Source organism: Microcaecilia unicolor, chromosome 1 (assembly GCF_901765095.1).
Source record: "Microcaecilia unicolor chromosome 1, aMicUni1.1, whole genome shotgun sequence".
Taxonomy (NCBI): Eukaryota; Metazoa; Chordata; class Amphibia; order Gymnophiona; family Siphonopidae; genus Microcaecilia; species Microcaecilia unicolor.
Window position 1 is genome coordinate 405,910,081 of NC_044031.1, and position 24,984 is coordinate 405,935,064.

At 42.6% G+C, this 24,984-nt stretch overlaps 1 protein-coding gene across 1 annotated transcript in view; it reads right to left on the minus strand.

Annotated features, from left to right (window-relative positions):
- Nucleotides 1-24,984, minus strand: part of KIF13A (kinesin family member 13A) — an 818,528-nt gene that overhangs the window by 182,802 nt on the left and 610,742 nt on the right. Inside the window, 5 exon segments of the mRNA XM_030211397.1 lie at nt 1,422-1,552; nt 2,116-2,250; nt 3,732-3,842; nt 14,103-14,315; nt 15,561-15,672. Of these exon segments, the coding sequence (XP_030067257.1) occupies nt 1,422-1,552; nt 2,116-2,250; nt 3,732-3,842; nt 14,103-14,315; nt 15,561-15,672 (702 nt within the window).

A 24,984-nucleotide genomic window follows, 5' to 3' on the forward strand; every position in this document is an offset into this window, starting at 1 on the left:
AAGGCTACCACTGGAATAGTGATGGCCAAAGCTATGCAGCCTAAAACAACTGAAAAAGTACTGACTAGGCCAAACAACAAGTAAATGATTTAATATTTGAGAATCTGCAAAAAGCAGGTCTGAACAATGAGTCCTGACACAAACTGGTACAACTTTTAATTCAAATACAGCACCTGTAATGAAAGAATGATGGATCAGATGAATAAAATGGGGCTTATTAGTTTTGTATAAAATGATACAGAGGTCATACAGAGTTCTTAAGATGGTGTGAAAAGTATTGCAACAGGGAGATGTGAAACTGTTATCTCAAACCGCACGATGAGAAAAAACAAAACAACTTGTTCCCAAAACATGCTGATAAGACGCGTGGGAAAGTATGATCTCAGAAAGTGAGAAAGATTAGGAGCAAGGTTTCTCACCATGTACTTCTATGGAGAGGTTTGTGTATAAAAGAGGGGAGATTTTGCCTTAGTTTTGGACTCCTCCCCAACGCTTCTCTCAGACGGCAGGGCGCTGTGCAGATAAACCCAGAATCTGATGTCTGTATTTGTATCAACTTAAAGACTTGTCTTTGGGTAAGGAATAAAATGTACCTATCTATTTAAACCTATCTCTGTCTCTATTTTTATTGATTCTATCTTCTCTTTACCTAACATTTAGCCTAAGGTAGATCACATACAAGTGATACTCAGTTTTGGACAGAAAGCAGTAGTTATGGGAATTAGTTTTCAATTACGGCTGCTAATGCCGCTCCCTTATGATTGGGTCCTGAAACAGAGAATTAAATTCCTCCATTCCCATAGTTCAGTAGACTTAATCTGTCTAAAATGGAAGGTGTTGGGGACTGAGGGGGAGCAGAACTTCAAGCCCTGTAGCATGGGTAGGCTGTCTTTCATACCCAAGTGAAGGTGCAAAAACGTCCTTTCATTTTGACTGAACTGCTAAGAGACCACATAAAGTAGTATGCTGCAGTGCTTGACTAATGTTTGCCAGGTGGCGCCATCACTGAGGCTTTGTCTCTGTATTGATAAGGTCTTTTCTGTCCAACCGTCTTGCAGATATGCCACAATCTCCATATATGTCAGTGCCAGACCCCCTTCATTCATCTACCCTCCCATGGGGTCTTTTCTTAACCATATCTGCTGCAGGCTAGATCCCATTCTACAATACATAAAAGTACAATTCTAGTGAATTACTGTTTTACCCAATAAAAGTTTATATTTACAGATTGGAAAGAATAGTACCCAAGGTTCTTTCTTACTTACACATTCCAAGGAACCGTCATTATTTTGTATGAGAAAGAAAATCTGGTTGGGCCAGTCTAACATGAGGCAGGCCACAGCTGGCTCAGCTATGCCTGAACTGACAAAAGTGATCCTCTCATCACCACACAGAGGCAAGCTTTATAATGGTCTGCTTACCGGGCATGTTCTTTTGGTACCAGTGTAATGTCTCCACAGGCTGAAATGTCAATTACACAGTGCTCAGGTTGAATTCCAATTCCACACAGCTGAATATCCTGAGAGGTGTCTGCACCAATCCTGGTGTGGTCCTAAGAAAGAGAATAATAGCAACACAATACTTGAAGGCCTGAGAATTTTTCAGAAATTTCCTTAATCAGATGCCACAAATGGAACTTTAAAAGCTGGTGTCCTATTAAGTGACACACTGATGTAAGCCACAGGACACACTTCTGGCCCGAGAGGAGAGAGAGAGCGTGTGTATGTGTGTGAGAGAGAAAGAATGGTTGCAATTAAATGTGTGACAACTAGGCTACAAGCTACTGGCCTATGGCTATAACAAACCATCCTTATAGTATCTGTATGCGCTAAAATCATGTAAATATTCACTTACCAAAGAATAGCTTGTCTTGCAGGAAAACCCCTTTTTCTTAGCTACGATTTAATCTGGCCTGCTCAGACATACAGAGCTCCAAAATTAAACAATGCTTGCATCACAAAACCAGCCACACCATAGAGTATCTCAGTAAGACTTGAGATTTTTAGGCTATGGGGAAGCCGTGTGGTTTCATACTGTTTTTAGCTCCTTGGTTCTTACTGTGGAAAGGGCTTCCTCAAAGTTCTGCTGTGTTACACACTCTTTCCACGGTCTCACCTTTAAGTAATAAACGAGAAGCTCGTTGAGTGCTGGGTCTGCATTCAGGTTCACCAGATAACACTTGTCTTCTCTGACCTTGATGCCTGACGACTGGAGGGAAATCCCCATGCTCTCCAGTTGCCGTTGTCTCTCCTACAGAAAAACAAAAGCAGCTATGACACCCCAAGGCTGACATGAGAACAACGTTTAACAACAAATACATTCATGTTTTGGCAAAACAAGAAAAGCTACAGGAGGAGGATTAAATGTTACGGAGAAAGCGAGTGAAGATGGAGCACAGTTAATGGATTATAAGGAATACACCGCAAAGACCAATGCAGGGGTGTAGCCAGACAGCCAATTTTGGGTGGGCCTGAGTCCAAGGTGGGCGGGCATGGAATTCATGCCCTCCCCCGATCCCTAGCCCCCCTCTGCTCTTCATCCCTCCCTCCACCTGCAAGCCCACAATATTAAATACCTGAGCAGGAGGGGATCTACAAACCCCGCCAGCTGAAGATTTCCTCCTGCTCAGACAGTCAGCACTCTTCCAAACAAGCCAGCAGCACTTTCCTTGAGCTGATGCCACGGCCATCAGGCTGTGCATGCATGAAAACTAAGCATGTGAAGAGGGGCTGGTGTTGGTTTCAGCTCGAGGCAAGTGCTGCCAGCTGCCATTTGAAAGAGAACTGGCTGCCTGAGAAGGAGGAAATCTTCAGCTGACGGGGTTTGAGGACCTCTGCAAGCCATAGCAAGAGTGCACAATTTTGGGTGGGCCACAGTCCAAATAGGGTGGGCCCTTGCCCACCCATGGCTACGCCACTGGACCAATGCATGTAGTAGACATCTAGAATGCTTTAAAACAGGGCAACCACAGCCCGAGGGCCACAACCCAGTCGGGTTTTCAAGATTTCCACAATGAATATGCATGAGGTCTATCGGTATACAACAGAAGTATACATACACATCATTCTCATGCATATTCATTGTGGAAATCTTGAAAACCCGACTGGGTTGTGCTCCTTGAAGACAGCTGTATGGCACACCATGTCTAGGAAACAAGTGGTACAGACATTGGAGAGGCCTCGTTTGGCCAAAAAGATAAGCTATGGAAGTGTGCTGTGTGCAATGTGTATGCTGCATGATGCAGGGCCCAGCTATACTTGCTGTACATGCTGTCTCTATTCCCATAATGACTCATCAAATCCATCCCCTTTCCCTTTCATGTCCTGTCTAGGAAGCACAGAAGCAAAGTGACCACACATGTGCTCAGGAAGCAGCTGAGCAATCTTTTTAACAGTCAAGGTGTTGAGAGGAGAGCCCATGTGCTGGTCTAGGCAGTGGTGACTTTTTTTCCATGGCACACTGGGTGGAAACGTTGCTGTAGAAGTGTGAAAGCCAGTGCTACTATGTCACAAGTCTAATGCTGTCACACAACATCATCACTTCCCAGCCCAGAAGTTCAAGCATAACTATGCATTCTGTCACTAAAGCACCTGGGGAAGCGGTGTGTCAGCCTCCAGCATCTTATCTGGAATGGTGAACAAACTGATCAAATGAACAGATTTGGAGCTAGTGTGTGTATATATATAGACCCAGCAATGCACAGTCTTCAAAGTTCCAGCTAAAACACACACCTGTGCAATTTCTTCTGTTTTCCTCAGCTTCTCCTCCCAGGTGATGGTTAAATCTCGTATGAGTTTTTCTGATTCTTCTAATTTCTCCTTTAGCTCTGGTGCCTTCATAGCCTAATGATCACAATGAAACAAAACATTACTTTTGCTTCACACCACAAATTACACAGCTTTCTGCCTGCCAGACTCATAGTCCAAACAGTGAATATCCAAGTGGGAACCCACGCCATAGCTGGTTTGATGGTTATCTCAGTATGCTCAACTGGTTGATAACGCTGCAGCACCATGCTAAACCAGCAAGAGTGCTGTTCCAAGGTGACTTTCTTTCACTACTACTACAAAAATGTATTTTTTCATCTCAGAAACATCACAAGACTGAAGGTAGCATGTGGGCAGACATTTTGAATAAAATGGCGACTAGGCGGAACAGCCCTTCAGCTTCACACTGTCGCCTATTTTAAGGCCTGCTCCCCCTGACATGAAAACCTGGCTACGCTTCTGCATGTGGGTATCACTTTCTGTTAAGTTTTTGACAATTTGGCACAGGACAATAAAGGAATGATGACTTCTTTGTGACAGGAAGCCTACATGATGTTTAAAGGCTTTATGCTGCAACTGGGAAGTAATATGGGAAGCAGTGAGTATCAACAGAGCAAACTATCTCCTAGAAAGGGGGTGGGGGCTATTTATTACCATGTTGTGAAATCTTACCCTCTCTCTCTTTCCTGGAGTCTGCCTGAAGGGAGGAGGGTAGAGGTTGCAGTACGAAGTCTTCTCAAGCCCCTAAGCAATTGTGGGGCTGCATGCAGCCCTTGCTCCATAAACACAAGTAGCAACAGATCTGCACTGTTCTGCCTGCAGTGTGGAGTTGAAGTGGCCAGTTCTGACAGGAAATGTAAGGGGGAACGTGCACATTCCAGAACCAAAGACACAGGAGGATGAATGTTCAGATACAATACATCCTTGTCTGTTAACATTTCTTTTCTCACACTAACTGAGCAACAAAATTCAGCTGAAAATCCTGACCCAGGTCCCACTAGGACAGAGTTTACAATCTCTTATGGGTGCAGAAGATGCAAAGTGGATTTTCACGGGATTCCATGACAACTGAGGCTAAACTTGTGATTTCATTGCAGCAACTCGGACGTAATAATTACACTACTCTGTGGTGCCAAGTGTACAGGTTTCACACAAAAGTACTTCTGCTTTGATTACTGCCTGTTTTCTCCGTGGGTAATTTATATTTTTAAAGTAAAATAATGCAAAATAGTTCTGATTATATAAAACTACTAGTAAAAAAGGCCCGTTTCTGACACAAATGAAACGGGCGCTAGCAAGGTTTTCCTGGGAGTGTGTATGTTTGGGAGAGTGTATGTGAGAGTGACTGTTTGAGAGTCAGAGTGAAAGTGTGAGTGTGTGAGAGAGAGAGTGAGTCTGGGTGTGAGTGTGTTTGTGAGAGAGTGTGTGTGTGAGAATGAGAGTGTGTGCAAGTGTGTATGTGAGACACAGTGTGAGAGAGAGTGTGTGTGTGTGGGCGAGAGAGAGAGAGTGTGTGTGAGACACAGATTCTCTGTGAGAGTGAGTGTATGAGACCAAGCGAGTGTGTGAGTGACTGTGTGGCACATAGAGAGTGAATGTGATACAGTGTGAGACAGAGTGTGTGAGAGTGAGAGTCAGAAAGACATTGTATACGAGAGAGAGAGTGTGAGCCCTGCCCTCCCAATCCATGCCCATCTGTCCCCTGCCCCCTCCATTAATCCTTTTCCAGCAGTTCCCCTCTCTCCCTGAGCCCTGCCCTCCCAATCCATGCCCATCCATGCTCCTCTGTCACCTGTCCCCTCCATTCATCCCTATCCAGCAATTCCCCTCTCTCCCTGAGGCCTGCCCTGCAATCCATATCCATCCATGCCCATCTGTCCCCTCCATTCATCCCTATCCAGCAATTCCCCTCTCTCCATGAGCCCTGCCCTCCCAATCCATGCCCATCCATGCTCCTCTGTCCCCTGCCCCCTCCATTCATCCCTTTCCAGCAATTACCCTCTCTCCCTGAGCCCTGCCCTCCCAATCCATGCCCATCCATTTTCCTCTGTCACCTGCCCCCTCCATTCATCCCTATCCAGCAATTCCCCTCTCTCCCTGAGCCCTGCCCTGCAATCCATATCCATCCATGCCCATCTGTCCCCTCCATTCATCCTTATCCAGCAATTCCCCTCTCCCTGAGTCCTGCCCTTCGAATCCATGCCCATCCATGCTCCTCTGTCACCTGGCCCCTCCATTCATCCCTATCCAGCAATTCCCCTCTCCCCCTGAGGCCTGCCCTGCAATCCATATCAATCCATGCCCATTTGTCCCCTCCATTCATCCCTATCCAGCAATTCCCCTCTCTCCCTGAGTCCTGCCCTCCCAATCCATGCCCATCCATGCTCCTCTGTCCCCTGCCGCCTCCATTCATCCCTTTCCAGCAATTCCCCTCTCTCCCTGAGCCCTACCCTCCCAATCCATGCCCATCCATGCTCCTCTGTCCCCTGCCGCCTCCATTCATCCTTTTCCAGCAAGTCCCCTCTCTCCCTTCCATGACCCCCCCTCGCATCCAATTCCCCTCTCTCCCTGAGCCCTGCCCTGCAATCCATATCCATCCATGCCCATCTGTCCCCTCCATTCATCCTTATCCAGCAATTCCCCTCTCCCTGAGTCCTGCCCTTCCAATCCATGCCCATCCATGCTCCTCTGTCACCTGGCCCCTCCATTCATCCCTATCCAGCAATTCCCCTCTCCCCCTGAGGCCTGCCCTGCAATCCATATCCATCCATGCCCATCTGTCCCCTCCATTCATCCCTATCCAGCAATTCCCCTCTCTCCCTGAGTCCTGCCCTCCCAATCCATGCCCATCCATGCTCCTCTGTCCCCTGCCGCCTCCATTCATCCCTTTCCAGCAATTCCCCTCTCTCCCTGAGCCCTGCCCTCCCAATCCATGCCCATCCATGCTCCTCTGTCCCCTGCCGCCTCCATTCATCCTTTTCCAGCAAGTCCCCTCTCTCCCTTCCATGACCCCCCCTCGCATCCATGCTCCTCTCTCTCCCATGTCCCAGCCTGGGCCGCCCTCTTTCCCCCCCTTCGCATCCATGCCCCCCCCTTCACATCCATGCTGTCGTTTCTCCCCTGCCCTCCCGCTCCCATTGTTCTTCTTTACTGGCCACCCTCTTCTCTCCCCCCAACATCCCTTTTTGTTTTTTTTCTTCTTTTTAAATTTACCTCCGTGGCGGTTCCAGCAGCAAAGCGTCAGGGAAGGAGGCGGCGCTCCCGACGTCTAGCTTTCCCTTCGCTGTGTTCCGCCTTCTTTTGACGTCATCCTTGACGTCAGAAGAAGGCGGAACACAGCTAAGGGAAGGCTAGACGTCGGGAGCGCCGCCTCCTTCCCTGACGCTTCGCTGCCGGATTTGTTTGGGTTTTTTTTCCGCCCTCGACGTCATGACGTTTGACGCGAGGGCGGGGCAGAGACGGCTGGCTGGCTTGAAGGCTTCACACCACGAATCCACGAACCCTTCAGCCTGGGAGTGACGTCAGATGGCTTCATGGCTTCAGAACGTTGTCCTCAGAACGTTGAGGGTGCGTTTTATTATATTAGATGTCCATTTTTCCCTTCCCCTGCTTTTCCTCACTCCTGAGAATACTTCTTTACAATGCATTAGTAGCAAAAAAAAGTTTCCTTTAGACTGACTAAAAACAGTGTAAATGAAATGCTGCAAGTCCAGTTTGCTTTGAGCATCGAGCCCTGAGTGAATGATTATTAGAAGCTGCACTACATCTAGCAGCATTTTTGTTTCAAAGTGTTTTTGAGTTGTTTGGTGACAGGATTTTTTTTTCAAAGTATATGTAGATCTTCCTGTTTTAAAAATGCCTTTTTAAGATCCTTTTTTTTTAAAAATGGGTTTTAATACTAAGGCTTGTTTTCACTATATATGCTCTTTTTAGTGCAGACTATTAGTTTTTTAATACAATGTGAAGCATCTATTTTTATTTGTATATGTGCAATATTTACATATGTGCATTTTCCAACCCTGAATTTTTTAAATCCTAAAGTGCTTCAGGGTTTGATGTTCCTGGAAGTTTGGAATTACTCATAAAGGGGCATTTTCAAAAGAACATCCAAGTCAGAACTGGAATGTCCTGTTCTTAACGTCCAACAACAACAAAGAAAAAAGGTCCATCTCACAGCCATTTTTCAGCAAGAAAAATATTAGTATTTCCTGTTTGAAAATGAACAGTCCATAATATGAATGCAAAAAAAAACCTGTCTGGCATCATTTGTACAAAAATGGCCACACAGACATCTCTGCAGAACAGAGGGGCAGCCTCGTGGTCAGTGAAGGACTTTAAACAACGGTACCCAGGTACAAATCCCACCTTAATTCCATTATATGTTATTGTGAGCGCTCCAGGAACAGATAAAACCCACTGTACCTAAAGGTGCACCACTACAGTAGCCAGTGGAGGAGTGGCCTAGTGGTTAGGGTGGTGGACTTTGGTCCTGGGGAACTGAGGAACTGAGTTCAATTCCCACTTCAGGCACAGGCAGCTCCTTGTGACTCTGGGCAAGTCACTTAACCCTCCATTGCCCCATATAAGCCGCATTGAGCCTGCCATGAGTGGGAAAGCGCGGGGTACAAATGTAACAAAAATAAATAAATCGTGCCTTCAGGTGTCTTATAAACTCAGGCAAAGTAGGTATTTCTCTATTCCAGGAGGGATCACATATCTGTATAGAAATAAAAGAGTTAAAGTGGGAGATACACCTGGGTCCTGTTGTTCAAAGTCCACTGAACTGACCATTAGGCTACTCCTTACATTTGCTTGCTGCTCTATTAGGAATTGTCATAATACCTGCAGAACCTGGTAGCCACTGTCATTTTCACTTCTTAAGGGGGGTGGGAGGGGGTTAGTAGCCACTGGGAGATTAAGGAGGAGTCATGATTTCATCCCACCACTGGTCAGCTGCTCAATCAGGGCACCCTTTGTACCCTGGATGTGACTGAAACAGGTCTAGGTAAAAATGTCCTTTTTTGCCTTGGCCGTTTCTTCCCGTTCCATTATTGTTGAAAGACGCCCTAGTCCTGCCCAAAACGTGCTTCCAGCCCCTCCCCCCTTGCTATTTGAATGAACTGCAGTGTAAAATATCCAAATGCTGCCTTTCAAAAATTGCTATTTGGACATTTTTGGCAAATGAATGTTTTTTGGCCATTTTGAGACATTTATCTGCTTCGAAAATGAGCGCCATAGGCTCCCACATTTATATGAGCATAGGCCAGTGTATTGGTGAGGTGAGTTTGCATAACAAAACTGTGACATGAGATCATCTTGAAAAGGCTGGGGTAATATTCAGTCCACGGAAATAAGCGGCTTATAAACCGTTTAGATTTTGATTTATTATTTATAATCCCCCCCTATCCAAGCAGAGAATAAAACATACATAAAATCCATAAAAATCATACAAAACCAAAAATTAAACATAAACAACAATCACTAACTCCAACCTGAATAAGTCACAGCTCAAAAAGAACAAAGCACAGTCATCAGAGGCCCAAGTTCCCAGATGCATGGTAAGCCAGGCATAACAAGTGATCCTTCAACTGTCATTTGAAGACTGCCAAGCCGCAGGCTGAACAAACCCTGGATATTCAATGCTGGGGCATATGCAATTCCCAGCACTGAATATCCGGGCATGTGCACTGACCTGAAGTTAGCTAATCAACGTCCCATATTCAGAATGGTGCCTGGTTAACTCGGCGAATAAAGTTAGGCCAGCCTTACTTAGCCGGTTAGTGGACTGAATATCGCTGCTAACTGGCTAAGTAATTGCTCCGCACCTGACCTAGCTAGTTAGGGAATGGCTGTTGGTGGAGATATTAAGTAACCGGGCAGGAATCTCTCATGCATAGTTAAACCCCTTTGAATATCAGGCCCCTTATTTTTAAACTTTTGGATAAAATGTTATCCTGTTTTCTCTTTTTAGTTTTCCTTTTTTTTTTTTATCTGCCTTTAGTAGCTAATAGTTATTTCTCAGGATTCAAAGTTGTTTTTGGATTAATGCCACCTGAAGCATAACAGTCATTGTTTCTGACTTCTTAGATGTCCCCAACAGCTCCATACCAAAACCTGGCCATGTCGGGTTTTTAACATTTACTATTAATTAGGGCCACATTTCAGTTAAATTTTTAAATCGTGATTAATCACACAATTCATTGTTTTATTTATTTATTTTCCACTGCTGCTCCTTGTGACTGGGCAAGTCATTTAACTCTCCATTGCCCCGGGTACAAAATAATCTCTCACAGAAAGGTGGCCTATCAAATCCCATCCCCTTTCCCTTCCTTAAAGGACTGAAAATCTTCCTCCCTCCCAACCCCAGATCCAACATATTTCCCTCTCTTTCTTCTGTCCATCTCCTCTTCTCCAGAGTCCATTATCTCTCTCTCTCTCTCTCTCTCTCTCTCCCATCTGCCCCCATGAGCTGTGACACAAATTTGGTGATGAGCAACACCAAGATCTTCTCATGGCTGCTGGACCTCACCACCTCGGCCATAGCTTCCACTGGTTTTCCTCTCTAGTTCTGTTCGCAGGTCTGCAGCCCACTGCCCTCCACCCAACCAAGGTTCAGCATCTCCCTCTCCCTTAAGTTCAAGCCTCCCCTGCCAGTCTACTTTAAAGGTGGTCTTCCGTTGGTCCCCGCTGCCTGTCTTCTCTGAGATCACTTCCTATTTCTGCATGGGCAGGACAAGTCAGAGAGAAAGCTTGACTAGGCTGCAGGCAGTGTATGTACAATGCTGCCAGTGGCAAGGGACCCACAGAAAACCATCTTTAAGGTAGACCGGTGGGGGGGGGTGGGGGGATTGACGTTGAATTACGGCAGGGATGCTGCATTACATCAAGGATGGGGGTTGGGAGTGGTAGAGAGCAGAAAAGATGTTTGGAGTAGACAGGAGACGCTGCAACGTGATTAATTTTTTTTTAACAGTGATGAATAACTAGTGTATTAATCACAGAGTTAACTGTGATTAACTTGCAGCCCTACTATAAACAGTTGTTATTATGACACTTTTTGTCTGTTTATTGTTTTGTTTTGGGGGTTTAAAAAAATTATTTTTAGTTTAGTTTTATTATATATTGCAGTTTAATGTAAAATAAAAGCCTTTTTAGATTGAATATTTTCTATACAAGACATCTTCCTGTTTGGTACACTTTGGAGGTTGTGAAGGGAATACCTCTCCCTCTCTGTTTTATTTGATCTTATAAAATTGCCCCACTCACACAAGTAGACATATACTTGTAGGCATCCCGGGTGCAGACAAACTTGGAAGAGGAGTTTGGGCACAGCACAGGCACAGTCATAAGGTATGTGCATAGGTTATAGAGAGAGCAATTCTATAAGAAGCCAGCTGAGTTTTAGGTGGCAAGAAGGTATCAAAATGGTGGTATTCTATTAATTTATGTGAACAAATTACCTCTTACAGAATATAGACTAATGGAAAAGTATGAACCATGCTTTGATGGCGTGTACATGGGTGGAGTGCACTTGTACATGTGTAAATTATATAATACTATAGTTTACACATGTTCATGCCTACGTCTAGTTGCGGGCATTTATACCAACTAAAAGGCTGGTCATGCCCTGACGTACGTGCGTCCTCTGCCACTTGACCTAGTATTCTGTAACGAAAAAAAAGGTGCCTAGATTAAGTTTATAGTAGATACCTGTTCTGAAATTACTCTCAAAATGCACACCTATGCATACATTTCAGCTGCGTGAATGTATACCAGCTCCCTAGCACACATGAACAGATGCAGCCACATTCCAGCAGCTTTTGTAATGACACATAGGTGCCTGACCAGTGTCTTTATAAAACAGGCCAAACAAAACAAAACGAGCGGAAGCTATCCAGAAGGACCATACTGAAGCCACAAATGTTGGAAACCAAAATAATTTATTACGACCCAACACGGTCCGTGTTTCGGCCGAAAAGGCCTTCCTCAGGGGTCTTCAGACTGGCTTATACTGGTATTCCTCCAAAAAGGTCTCACAAAAAGTGAGATGATCGCTGATATTATCCGAATAGATTTGCAAGTGCTGTCTGCATAGACTTGCGCATTAGCAAGTCTATGCAGACAGCACTTGCAAATCTATTCGGATAATATCAGCGATCATCTCACTTTTTGTGAGACCTTTTTGGAGGAATACCAGTATAAGCCAGTCTGAAGACCCCTGAGGAAGGCCTTTTCGGCCGAAACATGGACCATGTTGGGTCGAAATAAATTATTTTGGTTTCCAACATTTGTGGCTTCAGTATGGTCCTTCTGGATAGCTTCCGCTCGTTTTGTTTTGTTGTGTTTTTTTGCGGGAGATTTTGGACTCTCTTTATAAAACAGGCACCTACTTGGCCTCCTGACCTAGGCATAAAATTACCCTCTTCAGATTACATGCACACATTTTGAGTAGGTCTACATTTGTGTAAGACAATTTGTGTGCTACAGCAGGTCCTTGTAGGAGTGTATTTTATAAAAGATAAAAATGCCTAGGTTGACTTTTAAAATAGATACAAAATAGATGCATTTTTAGAACTATTACATAGGTGCCCCGTTCTGACATTACCACAACAGTTTCCTCTGCTATAATTCCATTTCAAGAGATCTGCCAAACTGAATGCTGCTTCATTAGTTTCCACAGTCATTAACACTGTAGACCCTTCCTGGGGCATTCAGTCAGTCAAACTGCTCATGATCAATGGCAACAGACATTTTACACACAAACACATAAAAAACAAAGAAAAAACAGGTTCACAAAGAGTGGCATCACACAGGGCTTTACACATATGAACGCTGGGCTTTACACTACACATACAAGGGGAGTCAATTTGTGAGAACTCTTGTTTTTGAATTTTTGAAATGGTGTTACGGACCTCAATCGTAGGTGGAAATCTTGAGTGCAAATGAACAGGTAGCTGAAACATCTGTCTCAGTAGAGGTGTAAAATATCCCTGTATTCCCAATGGAAAAATGGGAAATACAAGTATATTTTTCTGAACTGTGCAGCCCACACCCAGAATATGCTTACTTCAAACCTGAGCGCCCTGTAGTTTCTATACAAGTAAGAAGAAGTACTACAAAATCAACATCTACACATATTCTGCATTTACCAGTACTTTATAGGGCTAAATTTAAAACTCTGTTTGATTTTCAAGGTCCTCAGACAAAATGGGCCAGAGTACTTAAACAATAAGTTGGCCCTTTACACACCTTTGAAACCTCTAAGGTCCTCTCAAGGAGCATCACTATCTGTACCGTACCGTCATCAAAAGAAATTGTACGATGTGATACCCGCCACCATTGGAGTAGCCACCATACTCTGGAACTTACTCCCAGTGGGATTACAACTAACTCAAGACTACCTCGACTTCAAGAAATGAAAGCCTGGCTTTTCTCACAAGCCTTTACTACATGTGGTGACAGACTATATACCACTCTGCACCTGAACTAGCTTGCTGCACACCCTATAACTTAGACCAGTTCCTCATATCTTGATTAAACTGTACAAAGATTTTGCCTTGAGTTTAGTCACCCATCTATTTATCCCAATTGACTCTGTACTACTCATCTTATCCCCATCTTTATATTTAGGTGTACTTTTTAAGAATACGCCTACATTTTTGCATGAATTATAGTATACACTGATCAACTGTCCACACAACTAAATTTAGTCGCGGGCAGTTATGCCAAGTAAAATTTGGTGTAAATCCAGATGCCTAATTTAGGCACAGGATGTATATTCTGTAACAAAACCACAGATTTTTAGAAACGCCTATGACACACTCATTCTATGCCCATAACCACACCTTTTCAACTATGCAACTTAGAATTTATGCACATCACAGAATAGCTTAGACAACTGTGCACGTAAATTCCAATTAATGCCAATTAGTGTCAATAATTGCTTAAGTGGCAATTATCAGCGCTGACTGGCTTGTTAACTAATTAAGTTGTATGCGCAAATCCAGAATTTGACTGGTTTTGCGCGATCAACTTAAGTCACGCTATATAGAATCAGGGAGTAAGTGTGTGTTATTTTTGGCTCCTGAAGAAAGCAGCTTCAAAATCTGTTACTTTCTACCTATAGACAATTTTCAGAAAAGAAAGTACCTTGTATAGTTTCCCTTTTAAAAAAAATGCTTCAAGAACTCTACAGCTACAGTCTTTCCTACCTTGTTCAGAAAACGGGACCCATAAGAGTAGAAAATTTATTAGCAACCTATACAAAGTTCTGGTCATAACACACTCCCCTGGCTTTCTTTATTAACTGCAGCCCAGAGAGCTCTCTGACTTTACCTCCGCCTGCGAGAGCTGCTCCTTCAGCTTCTCCACCTCCTCCCTGAGTTCCCGGATCACTCTAGCATTTGGATCTTCATTTATCACAGCATGATTAACAATCCTTTTAGCTCGGTCGGCATATCTTAGCGTAGAGAGGGTTTCTTCATAATTGTCTGCTGCTGGACTAATGGTGGCAATCATGGCTGTTTTGCTGTTCCCCCCTAAATTGTCCTGTGAAACATTTGCATACAGTAAGTAAGAAATAGATGGTGCTCCTTAAAAGAAAATCATATGCAAACACCGTATATTTATTTATGATATTTGATAATACGCATCACCAATAGGAAACAATTTTTACTTTCAATGATTTATAGAACAGGGAAAATATTTTAGAGGAACACCAAAAACCTTGTGGTTTTCATAAGTCAAAATAATAAAAATAAATATTTCATGCAGATCTCTTTCTTGGGGAGGAGGAGCAAGGTGACTGCGGTGCGGAAATGGCTAGCTAGGCCGGGGGCTGGGGTGGAGATTACTTGTGGCGGGGAAGGATGGGGACAGGTTAGATTCCCGCGGGGACAGGTTGGATTTCTGTCCCTATGCAACTCTCTACTATCCTCCCCCTCAGAGCACCACCCTACTCATCTCTGCTCATATCCCAACCTCTCACTCTGCTAATGGAGCTACAGGCATTTTCAAAACTCCCAGGCCAACCCACTCCAAAGGTATCATGGTCATGGTAAGAAAAGTGGCAACTGGGCTGGCCCAAAGAATTTGAAAATGCCAGCGGATCAGTAAAAATAGAAAGCAATGGAGAGCAGATGCTGGGAGCAGTATGGATGGGCTCCTGTCTCTCTATTTGTGTTGCTAGGGGATAGATGATGCACTGTCAAGAATGGTCACAGATGGGTTCTCCAACTCTGAAAGTGTTGGGGCCCGAACCTAAGGCCAACCATTTTTTTTTTTAATTTCTCACTTGGATCAGTTCAGATCAAAATCCCCTGCCACATATTCGATTCCCATTCAATCCAAGCGACTCCATTTTAAGAAGTTCAAATTTCACCATCTGTTTTTGTGCCATCTTAAATATATGTAGCACTACACTTAACTCTTAAGACTTGGCATTGAGTCATTTATCTTTTTGACAGTCTTATTACTGGCTTGGTGGAAAATAAATGTAATTTAATAAATAATTAAATAAGCAAACAACTTCCTAGCTTTGATGCATCTAAGTGCAGATTAGTTATGCCTTCAATTTTCCCATGTCTTCACTAATGGGATTATTAACCCAGCATAAGCTAACCAAAGTCAATAATTATTGAAATAAAATATCCCAGCCACAAGTGGTAAAGATGAGCACTTTCTTCTCTCCATGTTTCCAGGTGTCATTAGTGAGGCAGCTCATCGGGCCATTAAAACCCGAAAGCTGATACAGAAAGAAGAGACACAACAGGTTATTCAGTTGGATTGCAGTACCTTGAGAAGCCAAGTGAGAACCGAGTCTCTGTAAGGCACAAACTTGCTCTTTCCCTTCCCTGCTGCTTGATCAGCCAGTGAGGATATAACCAAACCTAGAGTGGTGAGTGACCTAGAAAAAATTACAGGGGTGAAAACAAAAACATTAACAGAGTCTAGCATATTTATTGCTACTGCAGTCAAATAATTTGCTATGTGACAGCGGAGAAGGGAAATGGCAGGGAAAAGAAAGATGCTGCTGTCTGTACATAAATTTAAGAAGGTGAATTATGTATCAGGGTAAGGGAATGTAGTGGACAAATAGCAAAACAGTAAAGTTCATTTTGGTTTGCCCCAATTTCTTCTCCTGTTGCAATGCCATAGGCTCCAACTCTATCTTCCTCACTGCTAGTGTTTCAGGACAGAAGCCATCTGGCATCAGCTTCAGGACTAAGCAAATGAGTAGCAACTGCAAAAGAATGGTGTTTGTTTCACATATTTTTTTTGTTTGTTTTGTTACATTTGTACCCCGCACTTTCCCACTCATGGCAGGCTCAATGCAGCTTACATGGAGCAATGGAGGGTTAAGTGACTTGCCCAGAGTCACAAGGAGCTGCCTGTGCCTGAAGTGGGAATTGAACTCAGTTCCCCAGGACATCTTCCTATGCAACCGTCATAAAGTGATGGATCTTAATTCATTCATAAGATGGAAATCTGGTGATCACTTTAGATGCTAACAGACAAGCCATTTGTTGATTTATAAGTTAACTGGACTGGATTTTTTTTTTTTTTTGGGGGGAGGGGGATTTGCCATACTGTCCATTTAAAACAAGGTTAAAAGTAGGAAAATGTTATAAACGAATTAGAAATTTCATCTAGCCACTATGTCAAGAGTGCCCGAACATTTAAAATTCTATTACTAATGGAATTATTAACCTTAAATAAAACCCCAACCACTGGTAACCACATATAATTTCTTCATAAGATGTCAAAGTACCACAGGAGGATGAAAGCAAAATAGAGACAGACATACAGGTCTTCAAACTCATTAACAGGTGCAGCCCAAAGCACAAATGAGCAAATGGGCATGAAGAACTCAGCTCAACTGCACTCAGCATCAGCCCCTGACAGCCACAGAGGGCGCCGTAAATAAAAAGACTAAACCAGCATTGAAAAGGACGTCCGAGAGACAACAGCTCCAGGTGACTTAAGCACAGTATTAGAACGCATCAGTCTTGACATCTGAAGTCTGATTTCAGAAGAATCAAAGGGACAACTCATACAAAAAACAAACAAACAAAAAACATACCCCACTCCATGGAAACGAAGGAACCCAAGAAATCTGAAGAAAGAACAGAGGAACCTGCCTGAACAGCTTCTGAAAGGCGAGTATAGGAGGTGAAGAAGAGTGAGGAGCTGGGGTTATGAGCCAAATAGTGAAAAATACAGCCTGATAGTGCTGAGAGAACTAAGACTTGTATCAGATGTTCAGTCTGAGCTCTAGATCCTGCCCTCAGTTACTCCCACAATACCTAAAACAAGACCACCCAGAGCTTGCAGATCCAGTGCATTCACCTTTTACTATTGTGACCATGGAACCTATACTGGAAGACTTTCATTGTCCTAACAACATCCTGACCCACGATGCAAGCAATTGCCGAAACACGAGCCATGTCGAGTCCTTGAATAAAGTTGCTTCCTCAGTATCCTGGTTCCACTTTGTTGTTTCATCTATGCCCCTCTACACTATTATTGCTTCATGATTTTCTGTGTTGCTGTTTCCCTCTGATCTGTTTGCTATCCACACACAAACCATCAAACAGATCGGTTTGAATTCCAGGGTCCTCAAACCTGTTTCAGTATGCTAAAGTGAATGGCTGGCCATAAGAAACGTTATGAACCTTATTTACAATTGACCCTCACTAAAACGTAGAGGACTATTTTTCCTGATGTGAGACTACTTCTTATCCATTTACAACTTTATTGTTGGCATCTAGTTAACTTATAAATCAACAAATGGCTTGCCACTAACACCTAAAATGACAACCAGATCCATCTTATGAATTAATTCAGACCCAATACAAATTACCCACCACAGATCTAATTCACTTAGATTTGGGTACTATTTAACATTTGCCTTTATGAATCACTTTCTTTACATAAATTCAAAGATGTAGGATGTATTTGGAAGCTTCCAGGAGTTTGATTGTGTTTGTTCCTTAGAGGCGTGAGAGCTACAGTGGAAAGCTATTAAGTCTTTGTTTCGTGCTACCTTATGATTTTTTATTCTATGCAATAGCAAATGGCAGAGAAACACCAACACAGCCCATCAAGTCTGCCCAGGAAGGTTGGGGTTATGCTACTTTCCCCATGATTTCTTAGTAGTGCAAAAGTTATTACTTAACTGAAGTGTTCTGCATTTGCTGTATCCTCTTGCCTTTTAGGGATCCACTGCATCTTTCCCACCCCTTTTGGAATTCCAGGACATGAAGGAATTTTGGGATGTTGAGGACTCAGTAAAGCCTCACTGGCCAAGTCTAGGCTCCTCCTAGCCCCGACAGCAGAGTCCATTGCAGAAGAAACCGCAAAAGAGGTAATTATGGTCTGGCACGGTTGGGGAACAGAAGATGAGTGGGGAAGGCTACCCTTAGTCTTGTCCCAACATTTAGGCATAGCTGAATGCTGAAAAAATTGTTTAAGACAGGGAATATGCAGAAGCTCCCCCCAAACATGTCTTGCTCCATCACCATCTTGCATCCTCCCCTACCAGGGTGAGGATCACTGCTTCTATGCTACCACTTTTGTAAAGGATGACCATATTTAATGCCTTTCTCCAATCACACTGAATCTCTTCCGTCTCCAAGGATCTGTTAAACATTTATTTTAATTCTTTTGCTTTGGGGTGTTTATCAGTTAAAACCTAAAATCACAAGTTCTAATTATGTGTTATTTGTAAAAGTAAAATGCATCATTAAATGCATCATTAAGTCATATGAGGAACAATGCCAACCATTTTAATCTTTGACCAAGGTTATCATTCACAGAAAGGGCCACAATCGAGAAGCTGAGCCAGAAGAAAGACTACTACACAACGCAACTGTTAGGAGGTAGCACAATAACTGCTTAAACATGGCAAAACCACCAAACAAACTGCAAAAAAGGAAACTACAAAAAGAACATCAAGAAAAGAATAAACATCCAGGACCATTTCACTGTGGCAGAAATGGACAAGGTCAATCTCAACAAGAGGGCTGGTCAGGCCTTAGGCCTTGATTGCATTGTCAATAAACAGAGTACAACATTAAGACCAGATACAAAGGACTGCCTTCTGAAACCGTTCCATTCCTGTGCAAGGACAGATGGTACACCCACAATATGAAGGGCAAATTACGTGGAGCTGTATGTTTGAAGACAACATACCTGTCAAAAGAATCTTCATATGTCTTTAGCCACAGTTTGGAAGTTAATAAAATCCCTGAAGCAGCCTAGTGGCGGTAACATAGTCCTTCACTGGGTTAGATTTTGAAGACCTTTTTTGAAAGTTAAGTCAAAGTTATAATGCTTGCGAATTTTCTAGTTAAAGCTGATTAAACAATTCTTCTGTTGTTGCATGTTTCACATTTTGCACATGAAGGGTTTTTTTTTTTAAGAGACCAATGATTACATATGACAGCTGAAATTAAGATCTAGAACAAGTTTTGAGGTCGTCTCTTTTTCATTCCATTTTTTTTTATTGACAGCAATCTTTGTGTGTTTGTGGGGTGTGCTTGTGTGGGTTGGCTTTGTAAGATCTTTAATATGACAAAGGGCTACCAGCTAGTCTGAATAATCCAAGAACTTTCATTACTTCTTTGTTTAACTTGGAAGGAAAAACATCTGCTACTGCTTACAACAGATCGGCCAACCACAAAGAAGTGTTCTGGTATTACTTTTTTAAAACATCCACACAAACGACCAACCAAATGTATCTGAAAACATGCAGCTTTGTTTAAGACCTGGAACTAGCAGCACATACAGAGGATAGACTGCCCTAATCAAGCTCACCTACTGAAAAATACATTGCTAATTGAGTTTGAACAAATCTGAATAAGGCAACGGTCTGACTCTCCCATCTGTACAATCATGACGAAAATCAAAAACTAAATAAAAACCATTAGAACTGTGCAAAACTAATTCTCTGCACAAATGTAGTATATCTCAGAATGACCCTGGACTGTGCAACATCTTTGAAAATCAACCTAGGGAAAAAAAAAGATCAGATCATCATCTGTAAGCATCTAAATTCTATATTCACAATTGTGTGTGTGTGTGTGTGTGTGTGTTGGGGGGGGGGGGGAGGGTATCATAATCCGGCAGCAATCTCTTTCACACATCCATAATCTAGGACCCTTGGCAGCTCAATATGAGATTATTCATTACCATTGTACCCAGAAGTATACGGAGTACCTGAAAACCGGGAAAAAGCAAGAAAAGAAGAAAAACCTCTACGAATGTACACAAGTCTCAGAGAAGGGAGAACCAAATAAATTCCAATGAATGGCAGAGGTGAATAAACATATTTAAAGTGGTATTTATCAACGGATCAAAAAACAGTAATTTTGTAAAACCAATAAAATGCAAAAACTGATTGCGTGATTCAATTACATATAGAAAAAGGTTTACAATACAAATACAAAGGTTGCCAGACTCGACACAAAGATTTAGAAGCACACAGCTTGACTGTTTGTTAACCCTTGAAGTGACTGCAGATTATTATGCCTTTTTGCTCAACACATACCAATTCAACGACAATATTTGCCTATACACAAGTCAGACACAGTCTTGGCTTGTGAATCCTGAGGCAGGCATTTATAGCTGAAACACAGAATCTATGTCGAGTCTGGCAACATTGTATGTGTATTGCACACTTTTTCCTGTATGTAATTGAATCAGGCAATCTTTTTTATTTTACTGGTTTTAGAAATTTTATTATTATTATTGGTTTTTGGTCTGTTAATAAAAACAACTTTATGTATGTTTACTCACCCTCTGCAGTTCGTTGGAATTTAACTGGTCCTCCCCTAAGACTTAAGTAGCTGAAAACCAGCATCAGGTGGCAGGAGGTCATCAAAGCCAGCAAAAAAGATAGTAAAAGACCCAGAAAGAAGCTAAGACAGTGAAGGAGACAGCAGTACATACGAGACCCACTGCCCCTGTGGCCTTGGTTGCAGAGCTTACCCATCAAATTACCACAGCTCTAGATCCCAAGTTTGAGCTGACTTTCTTGAAACTGGAGATGAGCAAAGCAATGGCAAAAATTGGGTGTTGGTTGGACACTATGAAATAGAGAATCTCCAGTGGAGATGCCGACATAGATAAGCAAAGCAAAGAAACTGGCAACTCTTGCTGAGTGGCTTCAGGTCTGAAATTAAAGTCGATGTTCTTTGTCAACCTGTTTTCAAGTCAATTTATATTTCACATGGACTCTGGAGTCTATTTCATAGTCCTCAGTGGATACTGTTAAGGGCTTGCTAGGAATCAAATTCGCAGTCTCATGGATTAGTGACTGGAGGTTGTGGCTAAGCCCAATATTTTGGGTTCAAGATCATCTAGAGCACCTGAGGTGCTATTTGTGTGTCCTGAATAAGGATTTTATCCTGGAATGTGGCTGGAGTAGGTCTCCATATCTAACGAACAAAACTTTTGCAGGATCATAAGAGGCATAAAGCCCAAACTGTTTATTTACAAGAGCCCACCTGCTGAAAAATGAGCATAGTAAGAGTTAAGGAAGGACTAAATGCCATAGGGTATTTGCATATTTTTCACGCACTTGAAGAGATGTGGCAATTGTCGTCAATAAGCAGGTACCCCTTGAGTGTCTAGGGTGACGTATTTAATATACTGTCTTTCTGTGGAAAGTGAAGGATCCATTAGGGGCAATTTCCATCAAGGAAGGCTAAAGTCTATGGGAAGACAGTCATTTGTTTCAAAACAAAAAATGTCCAAAAGTGGCAGATAGATGGGATTTTTTTTTGCCAAACTGTCCAAATCACTATTTTTGAAACCCATTTTAAGATGGTTTTCTATGCAGTTCATATACAGTGCGTCCAAATAACAATGGGGAGTGTTAGGGGTGGGATTTGGACGTTCCCAAAACTTGGACGTTTTTGTACCATAATGGAACAAAGCAAAAACGTTCAGGGTGAAAAGTTAGACATTTTGGTCTAGACCTGATTCAATCACAACTAAGTCACAAAAAGGTGCCCTAAATGGCTACATGACCACTGAAGGGTTAAGGCATGACCCCCCATCCCCTTTACTCTTTCAGTAGTCACTGATCTCCATCCACCTCCCAACGATATGAAAGAAAACAGTACACACCGCTTCATGACAGCTTCAGATATTATGGCCAGTCCTATTAGCAGCAAGCAGGACCCTGGAGTAATCCAATTGTCAGTGCAGTGCAATGTACAGAACGGGTCCCAGACCCATATCCCACTCTAACTGTTACACTTGTGGTGGAAAGTGTGAGCCCTCCAAAATGCACCAAAAACCTACTGTACCCACATATAGGTGACATCTGCAGACATAAGGGCAACTGAAAGTGGGTACAGTAGGCTTTTGGTGGGTTTTGAAGAGCTCACCATACAATATAAGAGGTAACTGTGTGATATTAAACAACGGCACAAAAAACCTTCTAGCCACGGTCACCATCAACAGACAGGAAAGAAAGTACATAACAAACTCACACATCAAGAAGACAGACAGTTGATAAAAAATTATCACTACCTCAAACCCAACTGAACACCACCAACAAATACAAAGAGGATACATCAATGCCAGATCGGCAGTTAATAAAACCACGATACTAACCGACTGGATTACAGCCGACCACCTCGACTTCCTACTCATTAGCGAAACTTGGATCCATGACTCCAAAGATCCAATAATTTTAGAGCTCTGTCCCCCAGGATACAAAATTACCCACTGGACAAGAGAAGGAAAAAGAGGAGGAGGCATAGCAATAATCTATAAATCTCAATTCACAGTCACAACAACAGCAGAATCTATTCTTCCCCAACTCGAAATAGCCTCAGTCAGAATCAACCACTACAACTTACGTGATAAGCTAAACCTAATTCTATTTTACAGACCCCCGGGCAACTGGCAAGATTCACAAGCGCACTTTCTGGATTTCATATCGAATACTTGTGTTTCCACCCAGAACCATCTCATAGCAGTAGACATCAATCTGCACCTTGAAGATACTAACTCAAGCAATGTACGCAAATACAAGGACTTCCTCCAACTATGGGAGCTCACCTGGCCAAACATACAACCCACCCATAACAAAGGACATACACTAGATATCATCACCCACAAATTCTCATCAGAACCAAATCTCACACTAACAGACATAAAATGGACAGCCACGCCATGGTCCGATCACTACAGTGCAAACCTTTCCCTCCACTGGAGAACAAAACAGACACAACAAAAACAACAAACATATACTACGAGAGGCAAAATAGACCCACTAACATTCTGGAAACAATTCTACACCGACAAATGGACAACACCCACAGACTCACCCCAATATCTCCAAGAATGGGACAACAGAAGCAGAACAGTTCTAGACAACATAGCACCACTTCAAACCAGAACCTCACATAGGAAAAACTCAATACCATGGTTTAACGAAGAATTTAAAGAACTAAAAACACAGGTCAGAAGATTAGAAAGAGCATGGAGCAAGAAAAAAGACAAACACACACTCAACGACTGGAAACAATTACAAAGAAAATACAAATACACTATCAGACAAACTAAAAGGACGTACTACAAAACCAAAATAGGACCAAATTACAAGGATACACACAAACTCTTCTCACTCGTAAACAATCTCCTAAATACTACAACGGTTACCTCCAACAACACAGACACCCCCATCAGCAACTAATCTCGTGAACTACTTCAATGAAAAAATCATAAAACTCCGACACATAATACCCACCAATATAACGGACTACACAAACATCCTTGAATGTCTAGACCGAAAACCCGGGGAAAGCCCAGCAGATCGATTATGGACCAACTTTGACGCTCTCATCAGATGAAATCTCACACTGGCTTGGAAAATACGCCAAATCGCAATGCAAATTAGACATTTAGCCTACCAGTCTAATAAGATCCGCACCCAAACAATTTAAAACAGACCCTGCGAACCATGTAAACCACAGGCTGCACAATGGGCTCTTTCCCACGGATAAAGGAAACATCCTACTTACCCCGCTTCCAAAAGATGCTAAGAAAAGCTCAATGGACCTAACTAACTATCGCCCAGTAGCATCTATTCCACTCATAACCAAACTCATGGAGGGTATAGTGACGAAACAACTTACTGAATACCTAAATAAACACTCAATTCTGCATAAGTCTCAATCAGGATTTCGGTCAAATCACAGCACTGAAACGGTTCTAGTGTCCGCAATGAAATCATTCAAACAAGCAACTGCAACTGGCAACAACATACTCCTCCTACAATTTGACCTGTCCAGTGCCTTTGACATGGTTAATCATGGAATACTATTACATATACTAGAATACTTCGGAATAGGAGGTACAGTTCTCAAATGGTTCAAAGGATTCCTGACCACAAGATCATACCAAGTAACAACGAATGCGGATAGATCACCCCCATGGACACCTGAATATGGAGTCCCCCAAGGATCCCCCCTCTCACCAACCTTATTCAACCTAATGATGATACCTTTAGCCAAACTTCTAGCCAATCAAAACCTCAACCCTTACATATATGCAGACGATGCCACAATTTACATCCCGTTCAAACATGATCTAAATGAAATCACCAACGAGATCAACCAAAGCTTCCACATCATGCACACCTAGGCGGATGCATTCCAACTAAAACTTAATGCAGAAAAAACACAATATCTTGTACTCACCTCACAACATAACACAAAAAACCTCTCCACCATAAACACACCATACTGTTCTTTTCCTGTTTCACAAAACTTGAAAATTCTTGGAGTTACCATTGATCGAAACCTCACTCTCGATACCCACATGAAGAACATGACGAAAAAGATGTTCCACTCCATGTGGAAACTCAAAAGAGTAAAACCTTACTTCCCGAGACACGTCTTCCGAACCCTGGTACAGTCAATGGTAATAAGCCACCTGGACTACTGCAATGCACTGTATGCTGGCTGCAAAGAACAGACTATCAAAAAACTCCAAACAGCCCAGAATACTGCCGCCAGACTCATATTTGGAAAAACTAAATATGAAAGTGCAAAACCTCTAAGAGAGAAACTTCACTGGCTCCCACTCAAGGAATGCATTGCGTTCAAGATCTGCACAATTGTACACAAAATCATTCATGCAGACGCCCCAATCTACATGCTAAACCTTGTGGACCTACCTCCCAGAAACGCCACAAAAT